Genomic DNA, 18,785 nt, shown 5'->3' with positions numbered 1-18,785 from the left:
TATAATATTGTAAAAAAGTGTTGTGAGAAATTCAGGCCTTAAGTTGTCTTTACTAGGGTCTAGAGTTCCACAAAAAGTTCACATCTGACCAAGAGACAGAACCCTGAATGGCAACATTTTAATTACCAACAAATTCAGACAAAAGCAAAGTTTGTAAATGTTATGTTATTTAATTCTCAGTTCAAAAACTGGAAGAAGAAATATCACATTTCAAAGATGAAATAAAATTTAAGATCTCAAATTTGAAAGGAAAAGAATGTCAACAAAAGACATATCAGCCCTTGGCATTCCTAGTCAGCTTAAATCCAAGGGATCTATGTGCAAGTCATTTGAAGATTTCACATCAGCTAGGATAGCAATAGATGCAACAGAAACCTTCAGACATGAACAGCCAGTCTCTGGCATATAGTCGTTACAAGAGCAGGCATACAGTAAAAGTTGTTACATGTGCTGCCCCTAATGGAGCACTAGTTCAGACTACTTCTGATTCTGAAGTAGTAGACCATTGCAAACTTTTTGACCAGCTGGAACCAGGTGACATGTTACTTGCTGACAAAGGCTTTAACACATTTGATAAACTTCCTGCTGGTGTGTCCTTAAATATCCCACCTTTTCTTTCAACAAAATGTCATTTCACAGAAGAGGCTGGGCATTGTAACAATGTTGGAAGAAGCAGAAATCATGTTGAAAGGGCAAATGAGAGAATTGAAAATTTTGACATTTTAAATAATTTTCCAGCTCAGTATAGGCATTTGTTTACAAAACTATTTCAGCTATGCTGTTGTCTTATTAACCTTCACATTTGTTAAAGGAAATAGTTAGATAAAATTTCTATTTTAATTAAAAGCTGATTTAATGACCAGGTTTGAGTTTATACTGACATGGATTTCTGCATAGATATTTGATTATAAGTCTTGTTCTTGGTATGGACAAATATTTCAAAGGTGTAAAAATTAAAATTAGAAAATATGTTGTCATAGAGTAAGCACATTGAAATATATTGCATATAGAAAATATACAAATTATATGTATAATAACTGGGCAAATATGTTGACATGTTAATTCTCTTTTCAGTAATATATATTGAGAGCTATAAAGTTTGACAAATAAGACTGTGACATTAAGGCAAAGTCTCGAACAAATATGTATGATTTATGCTTTATGTATGTTAAGATGAGACATACATGTATCTACAGAAGTCAGTTAATATAATTAATCATAAGACTTTAGAAATGTGAAATGGAATATGTTGACCATATCTTGATTTCATGGTATGAGCATATGTATTCATTTCACTGCACTGTATAAGTAAATACATGTAATGGCTTTTGGCAATACTGCAAAAATGAATTTAATTTCTTGCTCTTATTTGTCTGTGTAATATTAAAACTATATATGGATCATGTATTTGGGTTTGGGGTTTTATTAGTTTAACGTCCTATTAACAGCCAGTGTCATGTAAGGATGTGCAAGGTGATGTAGTGGAGGAAAGCCAGAGTACCAGGTGAAAAACCACTGCCAGCGATCAGTACCTGGCAACTGCCCCACATGGAATTTGAACTTGCGACCCACAGGTGGAGGGCTTGTGGTAATATGTCAAAACATCTTAACCACTCGGACACCGCGGCCCCTATTATTTATTGTAATTCTCCAAATGCTCGTTACTTTGTGTAACATGTGGAAAACTCTTCTTGAATTGTCTGTTTGAAAATGACAGTGCATATTACTTCAACAGTTTTCTTGTAAAAGTAAAATAATGGAACACATATATTTAATGCAATGTTAGATGCCCATAAGTCTTCCATGACTATTCTGATTTTCTGTAAATCTTTGGGTGCATGTCCACACTGAGTTCCAGTTAAGGAAAGCTGTCCCTGAATCTGGTGTCAATAATCAATATTCTCCTTTAGTATGAGATGTTCATCACTTGAGAGATCTGAAACAACAGAAGAAGCTATTCAGTGCATTAATAAATTTGACATTAAATTTCTGTTTATTTATTTTAATTTATATACATGAAATACAATAATGTGTATATTAAGTTCTTTTTTATTCAGTATACACTATTAATTACTTATTGGCTGTATTATATAGTCATGCTCTAAAATTATAACGTATGAAAATTAATCAAAACAGTGTTTGTTTGTCTTTTGTTCAGTGTTAAAAACTGATTCTTGGTCATGAATAAATCCTGAAAAATTTAATACAACATGCAACTTTTTCTCAATTTTAAATTTTAAATTACCCAGTATAAAATCTTTTTGAGACAAACATGCTTCAGCTACTGTCATTTTCTTAGCTGAGAATAGGCATTTCACCTCAATTATGTGTGGTGACAACAGTGGCTGGTCTTTGTGCTGTAAATGTACATTTACATTACTTGAAAATGTACCCTGTACAAACCCATCAGAGAAGCTCCAATGATGCCGGATTCATGAAACCATATACCTATAACATGAAAATCAGCAATTTAAACAAATATTTACGGGCATTTTAATTTGACAATTTGTTTAAATTGATCAAATACCAAACTGGTGTCATGAAAATTCATATTCCATACCAATATGCAAGAGATAAATAAAAACATGCAAATGTAAAGCAAAGTACCAGGACGAAAACTGTCTTTGTGAAGAGTCCTGTCTATGAAATAAAAAAAAATCAAATAAGTTAAATAATTTGATATGCCATGAGCCTAAGCGATTGGAATATCAAATTATTTAAGTTTAATAAAATTCAAATTACACAGCCACAAGTGTAAGATTCTAATCATCACATAACTTAAAGGGACAATTCGCTCTAAGACTTCATTAAAACTTGCACATATTTCGGAAACAAACCAGTTCTTATGGAAATTAGATTAGTTGGTTTTACTGTGATATGTCAAAAAAGCCCACTGCAGTCAAATGTATGTGAAATGTTCAATCGCCATTACACATAGCCTTGTATGCCGAACCCTGAACCTTGCCTGTGTAGTTAAGCATTTTTTGTCTAGAACTACTCATATCGCTCTTACAGTTGTGGTAACATTATTAGATGCATGTTCTTGTCTAAAAATAATTTCATCAACTCCTCAGTGGTTATGTATTGCATTTGTTTAACGTGCGTGACTTTGACTCGGGTAAGGGAACAGCGTACATGTTGTACCTGCTTAATCGTGTTGATCAACGATTTGGAATTTCAATGGTATTAATCAAAATACTTAATAATGTTGTGGAATTTGTCGCTATTTCTTGGCATACGTTTCATAAGGACTGTAGAACAATACATTAATGTCATATTTTGCTTCGTGGTTATGTAACGAATTAGCCTTACTGAATTGTCCCTTTAATTGTAATATAAGTGAAACTTAATAATTTCGTCTCTATATAAAACAGTAGAAATCCGGCTCGGATGTGATGTTTCTGTCTACTGAGACAATTATGCGAAATATACAGATTATGTCGTCACAACTACATGTGATATAATAGTGTTACATATATTAAACATGTGTCTTAAAATACTTATGACATGGCTGTATTACATGGTTGGTCTGGCCAGATAAGTGGTAAATGACATTTAAAGTATTTGGTACACTGATGGAGATTATATTTATGTGTGTGTATGTATGCGTGTGGGTGGCCATAAACTTGCATGTCTCTATAATATTAACTCCCCCTGCTTTGCAGTATGCATCAATCCCATTTGTTTCATTGGTAATACCCCACTGAATAGGGGCTCTCTTTTCCAGATTGTACGCACTCAGCATTTTTTTAACTGGGTCATGAGGGTGTATTATTGCATAAATATATAACTTCACAGTTTATGCAGAGTACATTATGGTTTTTGGTCTATACACATACAGGCATTGATAGACCTAACATATCGAGTTTGATCCTTAAAAATTCAGAATTTAGCTGGCTGATAATACCAATATAGGGTATATGATACCAGGACTGAAAACAATGTAATGATCTAGTTAGTGTATTTACCCGAATAATAAAGCTGCTGCTACATTATGACATCTGTACTGTCCCATTGGGCACTCACATGTAGAAGAGTTCACAATACCATTACGTTGTAGTGTATCTTCAAGAAATATCTGCATAAAAGTAATATCAGTATTTAAATCATTATACATGTAATTAATAGATGTAATTATTATCATATCTTCATATCTAAATTAACATCATAAATTAATTGTTTGAATTGACAATGCTGTAAATATTTGGAAGGTAAATGGGGCCCCGAGTGGTTATATGGTATATACTGTACATATTCCAGCTATCTCATACATGTACATGTATCTCTCAGCATTGAGGATGGGAGCATGTCTTGTCTTAGTCAAACATCCATTTTTAATATCTGTACACATTATCATCTTTAATCATGAATTTACCCTGGAGTAGATGTATATCCACCATTATCTACTCTACTACTACACGTGTATGAGGTCATATTCCACCCTGATCTAGGCCTACTCCAACTTGATAGGAAGCAAAACAAAATAAATATGATAAACATCTCGTTTACCTCAACAAATTCCCGAATATAACGAAATATTCAATATCACTCTGACTCCTTTATTTCAACATACATGTATTGTTCATTAGACCTTCATCGGCAGTACAACGTAAAATTTATACAGTACCTGCAATTTGTAGACGTGTCCCTGAGGCCTGTGCATGTACGTTTGCACTTAAAAATCGCATTTCATCCATGACAAACCGTAAAAGTCTTCCACTCTCAACATTGGCTTCACCCTTCCCAGTTAATTTTGTTTGCCCGTCAACATAGTTTGACCCGTTCAAAATAGACAGCGCCATGGCGTCCCTGTCAACCAGCCGGTGTACCCGGAAGTAGCGTAATAACGCAGAGTCTCGTAGGTCACGTGACGAGACTTACGGAGCCTATAACAAGAGACAAATGATCTATGAGATAAAAAGTGTTTAAACTTGTACTCCAATCATTGATTTTTAGTAAATGCTATTCTTCAATATTTGTGTCTAGCAGTCGTCATATACAGGTCAGAAAGAAATATTCAACGGGATTATTTCAATTTTTTCGATCGTGTTTCTGTCCAATGCGGAAAACTTGGCAACATGCTTGGCCATGTATCAAAAATGCGCGGGAATATGTGACCTCATCTTTAGCACCAAGCCTCCTGACGTCACGGCTGACGGTGACAACACACAGACAGTATATTATTTTGACCAGTACATTTATTGTGTCATTCTTGTCCTTGTGTAGTTATCTAAAACTACTTAAAGTAATTTCAAAGTGTATCCTAGTGATACGTTTTGCCTACAGAAAAAAATTAAAATCTTGTTGTGCTGATAACAAGAACTAAAACATGGCTGCCTGCATGGAGGTGTGAGACTTTTTCCGCAGGACACAATTTCAAAGTCCAAGGGGTACTGGAATGTATTGATTCTATATGCTCACACACGTGTTATATGGTTAGTAGAGTTGCACTCTTATTAAAATTAGACTTGTTATTCCGCTCCTCTACGATACTCTATGTTACGCTCCAATACAAGATCTAACAGAGCCCCGTTTGGGTTCACCTCAGTATGACCCCTATGGTTAGCCAATCAGCGTGTCACCTATGGAATCTTCGGTGTGGGTGATTCCTTCCAAAGTGTAAACGGCTAAGAGTACGTCCCGAGATGTTCCGATTCTAGGCCAGTGGTCATGCTGAGGTGACACAGAACAGGGTATTGTTAGATCTTGTATTGGAGCGTAACATAGGGTATCGTAGTGGAGCGGAATTACAAGTCTAATTTTAATAAGATTGGTGTGGGGGATCTGTTAAGTAAAATGACCTACCTATATAATTGCACTATTGACCAAAAATAGCAAACTCGTATTTTACTTTCACTTTCCACCTGCAAACTCCATTTTCCACAAATAAAGAACAAATTATAAGAATATACCATACATGACGAATAGTTTATCTATGATAATGATTGTATGAGATTCTGTACACCAATATATGTAGAGTAAATCTACTTTGTTATATATATGATAATCATATGTTAAAGCTGTGGAAAAGGGAATTAACTCTGGTAGATCAAAATGTTATACTGGTACACTGACAAAAAGCATTAATACCACATGCAGCTACAGCTTGATCAAGACTTTACTTGTACATCTGTCAGAAATAAATAGCATTGATAGCGGCAGATTTTTGAAGAAAATAAAATTCACAAAGTTTTCATGCAAGTGAGAGTGGTTTCCATGTCAAACTGACATAACTCTAGTTTTTCTTTGTTATCAGATACTTTGTGTCAACAACGCAGGATTTGATAGTGGTGTGTCAAGGGACGAAGTGTATCAACTATTTGCAGCCCATGGGAGAGTGGAAGACATTCTTATGATGCCTCAAAAACCTTACGCTTTTGTATGCTATGATAATGAAAAGGAGGCTGAGGCAGCATATAGAAATTTAAATGGGAAATCTTTGGCTGACAATGAGGAGAGAAAGTGGTCGGTGACATTATACATGTCTTATGTCAGTCAAGGTAAGGAGAGAAAGTGGTCGGTGACATTATACATGTCTTATGTCAGTCAAGGTAAGGAGAGAAAGTGGTCGGTGACATGATACATGTCTTATGTCAGTCAAGGTAAGGAGAGAAAGTGGTCGGTGACATGATACATGTCTTATGTCAGTCAAGGTAAGGAGAGAAAGTGGTCGGTGACATTATACATGTCTTATGTCAGTCAAGGTAAGGAGAGAAAGTGGTCGGTGACATTATACATGTCTTATGTCAGTCAAGGTAAGGAGAGAAAGTGGTCGGTGACATTATACATGTCTTATGTCAGTCAAGGTAAGGAGAGAAAGTGGTCAGTGACATTATACATGTCTTATGTCAGTCAAGAGAAGGAGAGAAATTGGTCGGTGACATTATACATATCTTATGTCTTTAGACCACGCAATACATGTACTGGTATCAGTAGGCCTAGTCTAGACCATAAAATACATGTAATGGTATCAGTAGGTCTAGTCTAGACCACAAAATACATGTACTGGTATCAGTAGGTCTAGTCTAGACCTTGGAATACATGTACTGGTATCAGTAGGTCTAGTCTAGACCTTGGAATACATGTACTGGTATCAGTAGGTCTAGTCTAGACCTTGAAATACATGTACTGGTATCAGTAGGCCTAGTCTAGACCTTGAAATACATGTACTGGTATCAGTAGGTCTAGTCTAGACCTTGGAATACATGTACTGGTATCAGTAGGTCTAGTCTAGACCTTGGAATACATGTACTGGTATCAGTAGGTCTAGTCTAGACCAGGAAATACATGTACTGTATCAGTAGGCCTAGTCTAGACCTTGAAATACATGTACTGGTATCAGTAGGCCTAGTCTAGACCTCGAAATACATGTACTGGTATCAGTAGGTCTAGTCTAGACCACAAAATACATGTACTGGTATCAGTAGGTCTAGTCTAGACCACAAAATACATGTACTGGTATCAGTAGGCCTAGTCTAGACCTCGAAATACATGTACTGGTATCAGTAGGTCTAGTCTAGACCTTGGAATACATGTACTGGTATCAGTAGGTCTAGTCTAGACCTTGAAATACATGTACTGGTATCAGTAGGCCTAGTCTAGACCTTGAAATACATGTACTGGTATCAGTAGGTCTAGTCTAGACCTTGAAATACATGTACTGGTATCAGTAGGCCTAGTCTAGACCTCGAAATACATGTACTTGTATCAGTAGGCCTAGTCTGGACCATGAAATACATGTACTGGTATCAGTAGGTCTAGTCTATACCACGAAATACATGTTCTGGTTTAGTAGGCCTAGTCTAGACCTTGGAATACATGTAATTATATCGGTAAGCCTAGTCTAGACCTCGAACTACATGTACTGGTATCAGTAGACTAGTCTAGACGGCGAAATGCATGTACTGGTATCAGTAGGCCTAGTATAGACCATGAAATGCATGTACTGGTATCAGTAGGTCTAGTCTAGACCTTGAACTACATGTACTGGTATCAGTAGGTCTAGTCTTGACCTTGGAATACATGTACTAGTGTCAGTACGCCTAGTCGAGACCTTGGAATACATGTACTGGTATCAGTAGGTCTAGTCTAGACCTTGGAATACATGTACTGGTATCAGAAGGTCTAGTCTAGACCTTGGAATACATGTACTGATATCAGTAGGCCTAGTCTAGACAATGGAATACATGTACTGGTATCAGTAGGTCCAGTCTAGACCATGAAATACATGTACTGGTATCAGTAGGCCTAGTCTAGACCGTGAAATACATGTACTGGTATTAGTATGCCTAGTCTAGACCATGAAATACATGTACTGGTATCAGTAGGCTGGTATCAGTAGGTCTAGTCTAGACTTGAATACAGTACGCTAGACCACGAAATACATGTACTGGTATTAGTGGGTCTAGTCTAGACCTTGGAATACATGTACTGGTATCAGTGGGTCTAGTCTAGACCTTGAAATACATGTACTGGTATCAGTAGGCCTTGTCTGGACCACGAAATGCATGTACTGGTATCAGTAGGCCTAGTCTAGACCTTGGAATATGTTTACTGGTATCAGTATGCCTAATCTTGACCTTGGAATACATGTACTGTATCAGTAGGCCTAGTCTGGACCACGAAATACATATACTGGTATCAGTTGGTCTAGTCTAGACCACGAAATACATGTACTGGTATCAGTAGGTCTAGTCTATACCACGAAATACATGTACTGGTATCAGTAGGTCTAGTCTAGACCTTGAACTACATGTACTGGTATCAGTAGGTCTAGTCTAGACCTTGAAATACATGTACTTGTATCAGTAGACCTTGGAATACATGTACTGGTATCAGTGGGTCTAGTCTAGACCTTGAAATACATGTACTGGTATCAGTGGGTCTAATCTAGACTTTGAAATACATGTACTGGTATCAGTGGGTCTAGTCTAGACCTTGAAATACATGTACTGGTATCAGTAGGTCTAGTTTACACCTTGAAATACATGTACTGGTATCAGTAGGCCTAGTCTGGACCACAAAATACATGTACTGGTATCAGTAGGCCTAGTCTAGACCTTGGAATATGTGTACTGGTATCAGTATGCCTAATCTAGACCATGAAATACATGTACTGGTATTAGTAGGCCTAGTCTGGACCACCAAATGCATGTACTGGTATCAGTAGTAGGCCTAGTCTTGACCACGAAATGCATGTACTGGTATCAGTAGGTCTAGTCTTGACCTTGGAATACATGTACTATATCAGTAGGTCTAGTCTAGACCTTGGAATACATGTACTGTATCAGTAGGTCTAGTCTTGACCTTGGAATACATGTACTGTAACAGTAGGTCTAGTCTACACCTTGAAATACATTTACTGGTATAAGTAGGCCTAGTCTAGACCACGAAATACATGTACTGGTATTAGTGGGTCTAGTCTAGACCTTGGAATACATGTACTGGTATCAGTGGTCTAGTCTAGACCTTGAAATACATGTACTGGTATTAGTAGGCCTTGTCTGGACCACGAAATGCATGTACTGGTATCAGTAGGCCTAGTCTAGACCTTGGAATATGTTTACTGGTATCAGTATGCCTAATCTTGACCTTGGAATACATGTACTGTATCAGTAGGCCTAGTCTGGACCACGAAATACATATACTGGTATCAGTTGGTCTAGTCTAGACCACGAAATACATGTACTGGTATCAGTAGGTCTAGTCTATACCATGAAATACATGTACTGGTATCAGTAGGTCTAGTCTAGACCTTGAACTACATGTACTGGTATCAGTAGGTCTAGTCTAGACCTTGAAATACATGTACTTGTATCAGTAGGCCTAGTCTAGACCACGAAATACATGTACTGGTATTAGTGGGTCTAGTCTAGACCTTGGAATACATGTACTGGTATCAGTGGGTCTAGTCTAGACCTTGAAATACATGTACTGGTATCAGTGGGTCTAATCTAGACTTTGAAATACATGTACTGGTATCAGTGGGTCTAGTCTAGACCTTGAAATACATGTACTGGTATCAGTAGGTCTAGTTTACACCTTGAAATACATGTACTGGTATCAGTAGGCCTAGTCTGGACCACAAAATACATGTACTGGTATCAGTAGGCCTAGTCTAGACCTTGGAATATGTGTACTGGTATCAGTATGCCTAATCTAGACCATGAAATACATGTACTGGTATTAGTAGGCCTAGTCTGGACCACCAAATGCATGTACTGGTATCAGTAGGCCTAGTCTTGACCACGAAATGCATGTACTGGTATCAGTAGGTCTAGTCTTGACCTTGGAATACATGTACTATATCAGTAGTATCAGTAGGTCTAGTCTAGACCTTGGAATACATGTACTGTATCAGTAGGGAATCTAGTCTTGACCTTGGAATACATGTACTGTAACAGTAGGTCTAGTCTACACCTTGAAATACATTTACTGGTATAAGTAGGCCTAGTCTAGACCTTGGAATACATGTACTGGTATCAGTAGGTCTAGTCTTGACCTTGGAATACATGTACTGTATCAGTAGGTCTAGTCTAGACCTTGGAATACATGTACTGTATCAGTAGGTCTAGTCTAGACCTTGGAATACATGTACTGGTATCAGTAGGTCTAGTCTAGACCTTGGAATACATGTACTGTATCAGTAGGTCTAGTCTTGACCTTGGAATACATGTACCTGGATACAGTACGTAGGTCTAGTCTAGACCTGAAATACATTTAACTGGTATTAAGGCCTAGTCTGACCGAAATAACATGTACTGGTATCTAGTCTAGACCTTGGTCATGTACTGGTATCTAGACCTTGAAATACATGTACTGGTTATCAGTAGGCCTTTGTCTGGACCACGAAATGAATGGTATCAGTAGGTAGTCTAGACCTTGGAGGTTACTGGTATCAGTATGCCTAATCTAGACCTTGGAATACATGTACTGTATCAGTAGGCCTAGTCTGGACCACGAAATAGACTGGTATCTGTTGGCTAGTCTAGACCACGAATACATGTACTGGTATCAGTGGGTCTAGTCTAGACCTTGAAATACATGTACTGGTATCAGTGGGTCTAATCTAGACTTGAAATACATGTACTGGTATCAGTGGGTCTAGTCTAGACCTTGAAATACATGTACTGGTATCAGTAGCTGTCTAGGTCTAGGTTTACAGTCCTTGAAATACATGTACTGGTATCAGTAGGCCTAGTCTGGACCACAAAAATACATGTACTGGTATCAGTAGGGTCCTAGTCTAGACCTTGGAAATATGTGTACTGGTATCAGTATGCCTAATCTAGACCATGAAATACATGTACTGGTATTAGTAGGCCTAGTCTGGACCACCAAATACATGTACTGGTATCAGTAGGCCTAGTCTTGACCACGAAATGCATGTACTGGTATCAGTAGCCTATTCAGTAGGTTACTAGTCTTGACCTTGGAATACATGTACTATATCAGTAGGTCTAGTCTAGACCTTGGAATACATGTACTGTATCAGTAGGTCTAGTCTTGACCTTGGAATACATGTACTGTATCAGTAGGTCTAGTCTAGACCTTGGAATACATGTACTGTATCAGTAGGTCTAGTCTAGACCTTGGAATACATGTACTGGTATCAGTAGGTCTAGTCTAGACCTTGGAATACATGTACTGGTAATACAGTCTAGTACTGGTATCATGTATGGTCTAGTCTAGACCTTGAAATACATTTACTGGTATAAGTAGGCCTAGTCTAGACCTTGGAATACATGTACTGGTATCAGTAGGTCTAGTCTTGACCTTGGAATACATGTACTGGTATCAGTAGGTCTAGTCTAGACCTTGGAATACATGTACTGTATCAGTAGGCCTAGTCTGGACCACGAAATACATATACTGGTATCAGTTGGTCTAGTCTAGACCACGAAATACATGTACTGGTATCAGTAGGTCTAGTCTATACCACGAAATACATGTACTGGTATCAGTAGGCCTAGTCTAGACCTCGAAATACATGTACTTGTATCAGTAGGCCTAGTCTAGACCTTGAAATACATGTACTGGTATCAGTAGGCCTAGTCTAGACCACGAAATACATGTACTGGTGTTAGTGGGTCTAGTCTAGACCTTGGAATACATGTACTGGTATCAGTGGGTCTAGTCTAGACCTTGAAATACATGTACTGGTATCAGTGGGTCTAATCTAGACTTTGAAATACATGTACTGGTATCAGTAGGTCTAGTCTAGACCTTGAAATACATGTACTGGTATCAGTAGGCCTAGTCTAGACCTTGAAATACATGTACTGGTATCAGTAGGCCTAGTCTAGACCTCGAACTACATGTACTTGTATCAGTAGGCCTAGTCTAGACCTTGGAATACATGTACTGGTATCAGTATGCCTATTCTAGACCATGAAATACATGTACTGGTATTAGTAGGCCTAGTCTGGACCACCAAATGCATGTACTGGTATCAGTAGGCCTAGTCTTGACCACGAAATGCATGTACTGGTATCAGTAGGTCTAGTCTTGACCTTGGAATACATGTACTATATCAGTAGGTCTAGTCTAGACCTTGGAATACATGTACTGTATCAGTAGGTCTAGTCTTGACCTTGGAATACATGTACTGTAACAGTAGGTCTAGTCTACACCTTGAAATACATTTACTGGTATAAGTAGGCCTAGTCTAGACCTTGGAATACATGTACTGGTATCAGTAGGTCTAGTCTTGACCTTGGAATACATGTACTGTATCAGTAGGTCTAGTCTAGACCTTGAAATACATGTACTGTATCAGTAGGTCTAGTCTAGACCTTGGAATACATGTACTGGTATCAGTAGGTCTAGTCTAGACCTTGGAATACATGTACTGGTATCAGTAGGTCTAGTCTAGACCTTGGAATATATGTACTGGTATCAGTAGGTCTAGTCTAGACCAGGAAATACATGTACTGTATCAGTAGGTCTAGTCTAGACCTTGAAATACATGTACTGGTATCAGTAGGCCTAGTCTAGACCTTGGAGTACATGTACTGGTAATATATTTTTCCTCAGTTCCTGCAAGCCTTTCACCCTCGGATGAATTACCTTCTGGATTGATCCTTCTCAAAGACTTTGTTTCACCAGACTATGGAAACAAATTGCTGACAGACATTAAATGGAATGAAGATGAATCAATGGGTAATAAGTCAGTTTGTATGATGTTATTATTAGATTCACTTCTTGAATGTGTTTAGGTCAGTTACCTAGCTCACCTGGTCCAAATGTGTTAATGGCATCACTAATTAACAGGTGAGCGATACAGGCCATCTGAGCCTCTTGTTAATCTTAAGAATAGAAGCAAATTTTTTATTTCAAACTGGTAAACATTTCTCCATTTCCATTTGCTGGAATTTTCAGGGTATGGACAAATTTAGTCCTACATTCGGCAAAAACGCCCTGCCCCTTAAAATCCTATCATATGTTTCTATGGTTAGGGACTTATTGCCGGTTAAATGCTGTATGTATTATATACTCAAGGTTGTGCCAAATCCATGTGTGAAACCTTTGTGTAACCAATCAAGTATAATTATTCAGGCTTACAGAAAGAACTCAAACACAGAGAAGTGAAGCATTATGGATATGAATTTAAATATGGAATCAATGATGTGGACATTGATGATCCTCTGCCACAAGGAATCCCAGGAATCTGTCAGGAGCTTCTTGACAGGGTGTTAACAGAAGGCCATGTCAAACACTTTCCTGACCAAGTCACAGTCAACAAATATCAGCCAGGACAAGGTACAGTATCAGTAAGCCAATATAACATTGTGTTGTCTTTATTGGTAGATATCCCTCCCCATCTGGCTACACTGTTTAACTTCAATTCATTCCCAGGTATCCCTCCCCATGTGGATACACTGTTTAACTTTGATTCATTCCCAGGTATCCCTCCCCATGTGGATACACTGTTTAACTTTAATTCATTCTCAGGTATCCCTCCCCATGTGGATACACTGTTTAACTTTAATTCATTCTCAGGTATCCCTCCCCATGTGGATACACTGTTTAACTTTAATTCATTCCCAGGTATCCCTCCCCATGTGGATACACTGTTTAACTTTAATTCATTCCCAGGTATCCCTCCCCATGTGGATACACTGTTTAACTTTAATTCATTCCCAGGTATCCCTCCCCATGTGGATACACTGTTTAACTTTAATTCATTCCCAGGTATCCCTCCCCATGTGGATACACTGTTTAACTTTAATTCATTCCCAGGTATCTCTCTCCCCATGTGGATCCACTGTTTAACTTTAATTCATTCCCAGGTATCCCTCCCCATGTGGATACACTGTTTAACTTTAATTCATTCCCAGGTATCCCTCCCCATGTGGATACACTGTTTAACTTTAATTCATTCCCAGGTATTCCCACCCCATGTGGATACACTGTTTAACTTTAATTAATTCCAGGTATCCCTCCCCATGTGGATACAATTTAACTTTAATTCATTCCCAGGTATCCCACCCCATGTGGATACACTGTTTAACTTTAATTCATTCCCAGGTATCCCTCCCCATGTGGATACACTGTTTAACTTTAATTCATTCCCAGGTATCCCTCCCCATGTGGATACACTGTTTAACTTTAATTCATTCCCAGGTATCCCTCCCCATGTGGATACACTGTTTAACTTTAATTCATTCCCAGGTATCCCTCCCCATGTGGATACACTGTTTAACTTTAATTCATTCCCAGGTATCCCTCCCCCATGTGGATACACTGTTTAACTTTAATTCATTCTCAGTTATCCCTCCCCATGTGGATACACTGTTTAACTTTAATTCATTCCCAGGTATCCCTCCCCATGTGGATACACTGTTTAACTTTAATTCATTCCCAGGTATCCCTCCCCATGTGGATACACTGTTTAACTTTAATTCATTCCCAGGTATCCCTCCCCATGTGGATACACTGTTTAACTTTAATTCATTCCCAGGTATCCCTCCCCATGTGGATACACTGTTTAACTTTAATTCATTCCCAGGTATCCCTCCCCATGTGGATACACTGTTTAACTTTAATTCATTCCCAGGTATCCCTCCCCATGTGGATACACTGTTTAACTTTAATTCATTCCCAGGTATCCCTCCCCATGTGGATACACTGTTTAACTTTAATTCATTCCCAGGTATCCCTCCCCATGTGGATACACTGTTTAACTTTAATTCATTCCCAGGTATCCCTCCCCATGTGGATACACTGTTTAACTTTAATTCATTCCCAGGTATCCCTCCCCATGTGGATACACTGTTTAACTTTAATTCATTCCCAGGTATCCCTCCCCATGTGGATACACTGTTTAACTTTAATTCATTCCCAGGTATCCCTCCCCATGTGGATACACTGTTTAACTTTAATTCATTCCCAGGTATCCCTCCCCATGTGGATACACTGTTTAACTTTAATTCATTCCCAGGTATCCCTCCCCATGTGGATACACTGTTTAACTTTAATTCATTCCCAGGTATCCCTCCCCATGTGGATACACTGTTTAACTTTAATTCATTCCCAGGTATCCCTCCCCATGTGGATACACTGTTTAACTTTAATTCATTCCCAGGTATCCCTCCCCATGTGATACATTACTTTAATCATTCCCATATCTTGTGGAACACTTTAACTTTAATTCCCCAGGTATCCCTCCCCATGTGGATACACTGTTTAACTTTAATTCATTCCCAGGTATCCCTCCCCATGTGGATACACTGTTTAACTTAAATTCATTCCCAGGTATCCCTCCCCATGTGGATACACTGTTTAACTTTAATTCATTCCCAGGTATCCCTCCCCATGTGGATACACTGTTTAACTTTTAATTCATTCCCAGGTATCCCTCCCCATGTGGATACACTGTTTAACTTTAATTCATTCCCAGGTATCCCTCCCCATGTGGATACACTGTTTAACTTTAATTCATTCCCAGGTATCCCTCCCCATGTGGATACACTGTTTAACTTTAATTCATTCCCAGGTATCCCTCCCCATGTGGATACACTGTTTAACTTTAATTCATTCCCAGGTATCCCTCCCCATGTGGATACACTGTTTAACTTTAATTCATTCCCAGGTATCCCTCCCCATGTGGATACACTGTTTAACTTTAATTCATTCCCAGGTATCCCTCCCCATGTGGATACACTGTTTAACTTTAATTCATTCCCAGGTATCCCTCCCCATGTGGATACACTGTTTAACTTTAATTCATTCCCAGGTATCCCTCCCCATGTGGATACACTGTTTAACTTTAATTCATTCCCAGGTATCCCTCCCCATGTGGATACACTGTTTAACTTTAATTCATTCCCAGGTATCCCTCCCCATGTGGATACACTGTTTAACTTTAATTCATTCCCAGGTATCCCTCCCCATGTGGATACACTGTTTAACTTTAATTCATTCCCAGGTATCCCTCCCCATGTGGATACACTGTTTAACTTTAATTCATTCCCAGGTATCCCTCCCCATGTGGATACACTGTTTAACTTTAATTCATTCCCAGGTATCCCTCCCCATGTGGATACACTGTTTAACTTTAATTCATTCCCAGGTATCCCTCCCCATGTGGATACACTGTTTAACTTTAATTCATTCCCAGGTATCCCTCCCCATGTGGATACACTGTTTAACTTTAATTCATTCCCAGGTATCCCTCCCCATGTGGATACACTGTTTTTAATCTTTAATTCCATTCCCATGTATCCCTCCCAATGTGGATCCCTCTGTTTAACTTTAATTCATTCCCAGGTATCCCTCCCCATGTGGATACACTGTTTAACTTTAATTCATTCCCAGGTATCCCTCCCCATGTGGATACACTGTTTAACTTTAATTCATTCCCAGGTATCCCTCCCCATGTGGATACACTGTTTAACTTTAATTCATTCCCAGGTATCCCTCCCCATGTGGATACACTGTTTAACTTTAATTTCATTCCCAGGTATCCCTCCCCATGTGGATACACTGTTTAACTTTAATTCATTCCCAGGTATCCCTCCCCATGTGGATACACTGTTTAACTTTAATTCATTCCCAGGTATCCCTCCCCATGTGGATACACTGTTTAACTTTAATTCATTCCCAGGTATCCCTCCCCATGTGGATACACTGTTTAACTTTAATTCATTCCCAGGTATCCCTCCCCATGTGGATACACTGTTTAACTTTAATTCATTCCCAGGTATCCCTCCCCATGTGGATACACTGTTTAACTTTAATTCATTCCCAGGTATCCCTCCCCATGTGGATACACTGTTTAACTTTAATTCATTCCCAGGTATCCCTCCCCATGTGGATACACTGTTTAACTTTAATTCATTCCCAGGTATCCCTCCCCATGTGGATACACTGTTTAACTTTAATTCATTCCCAGGTATCCCTCCCCATGTGGATACACTGTTTAACTTTAATTCATTCCCAGGTATCCCTCCCCATGTGGATACACTGTTTAACTTTAATTCATTCCCAGGTATCCCTCCCCATGTGGATACACTGTTTAACTTTAATTCATTCCCAGGTATCCCTCCCCATGTGGATACACTGTTTAACTTTAATTCATTCCCAGGTATCCCTCCCCATGTGGATACACTGTTTAACTTTAATTCATTCCCAGGTATCCCTCCCCATGTGGATACACTGTTTAACTTTAATTCATTCCCAGGTATCCCTCCCCATGTGGATACACTGTTTAACTTTAATTCATTCCCAGGTATCCCTCCCCATGTGGATACACTGTTTAACTTTAATTCATTCCCAGGTATCCCTCCCCATGTGGATACACTGTTTAACTTTAATTCATTCCCAGGTATCCCTCCCCATGTGGATACACTGTTTAACTTTAATTCATTCCCAGGTATCCCTCCCCATGTGGATACACTGTTTAACTTTAATTCATTCCCAGGTATCCCTCCCCATGTGGATACACTGTTTAACTTTAATTCATTCCCAGGTATCCCTCCCCATGTGGATACACTGTTTAACTTTAATTCATTCCCAGGTATCCCTCCCCATGTGGATACACTGTTTAACTTTAATTCATTCCCAGGTATCCCTCCCCATGTGGATACACTGTTTAACTTTAATTCATTCCCAGGTATCCCTCCCCATGTGGATACACTGTTTAACTTTAATTCATTCCCAGGTATCCCTCCCCATGTGGATACACTGTTTAACTTTAATTCATTCCCAGGTATCCCTCCCCATGTGGATACACTGTTTAACTTTAATTCATTCCCAGGTATCCCTCCCCATGTGGATACACTGTTTAACTTTAATTCATTCCCAGGTATCCCTCCCCATGTGGATACACTGTTTAACTTTAATTCATTCCCAGGTATCCCTCCCCATGTGGATACACTGTTTAACTTTAATTCATTCCCAGGTATCCCTCCCCATGTGGATACACTGTTTAACTTTAATTCATTCCAGGTATCCCATGTGGATACATGTTTAATTTAATTCCCCAGGTACCCTCCCATGTGGATACACTGTTTAACTTTAATTCATTCCCAGGTATCCCTCCCCATGTGGATACACTGTTTAACTTTAATTCATTCCCAGGTATCCCTCCCCATGTGGATACACTGTTTAACTTTAATTCATTCCCAGGTATCCCTCCCCATGTGGATACACTGTTTAACTTTAATTCATTCCCAGGTATCCCTCCCCATGTGGATACACTGTTTAACTTTAATTCATTCCCAGGTATCCCTCACCATGTGGATACACTGTTTAACTTTAATTCATTCCCAGGTATCCCTCCC

General features: G+C 38.8%; 1 protein-coding gene and 1 pseudogene across 3 annotated transcripts in view; both read left to right on the top strand.

Annotated features, from left to right (window-relative positions):
- The window catches only part of LOC138328423 (alkylated DNA repair protein alkB homolog 8-like), a 32,797-nt gene that overhangs the window by 2,242 nt on the left and 11,770 nt on the right, over positions 1–18,785 (top strand). For 2 of the 3 annotated variants that reach the window (XM_069275225.1, XM_069275227.1), the window contains exons 2-4: positions 6,257–6,500; positions 13,036–13,161; positions 13,558–13,761. In XM_069275225.1, coding sequence (XP_069131326.1) covers positions 6,257–6,500; positions 13,036–13,161; positions 13,558–13,761 — 574 coding nt within the window. Of the gene's footprint in view, positions 1–6,256; positions 6,501–6,577; positions 6,807–13,035; positions 13,162–13,557; positions 13,762–18,785 lie in introns of those variants that run through there. The other variant, XM_069275226.1, reaches the window with a different exon arrangement.
- LOC138326758 (uncharacterized) lies at positions 93–809 on the top strand (annotated as a pseudogene).

This window comes from Argopecten irradians, chromosome 7 (assembly GCF_041381155.1).
Source record: "Argopecten irradians isolate NY chromosome 7, Ai_NY, whole genome shotgun sequence".
Taxonomy (NCBI): Eukaryota; Metazoa; Mollusca; class Bivalvia; order Pectinida; family Pectinidae; genus Argopecten; species Argopecten irradians.
Note: the sequence above shows the minus strand (reverse complement) of the source record. Positions and strands in the feature narration are given on the sequence as shown.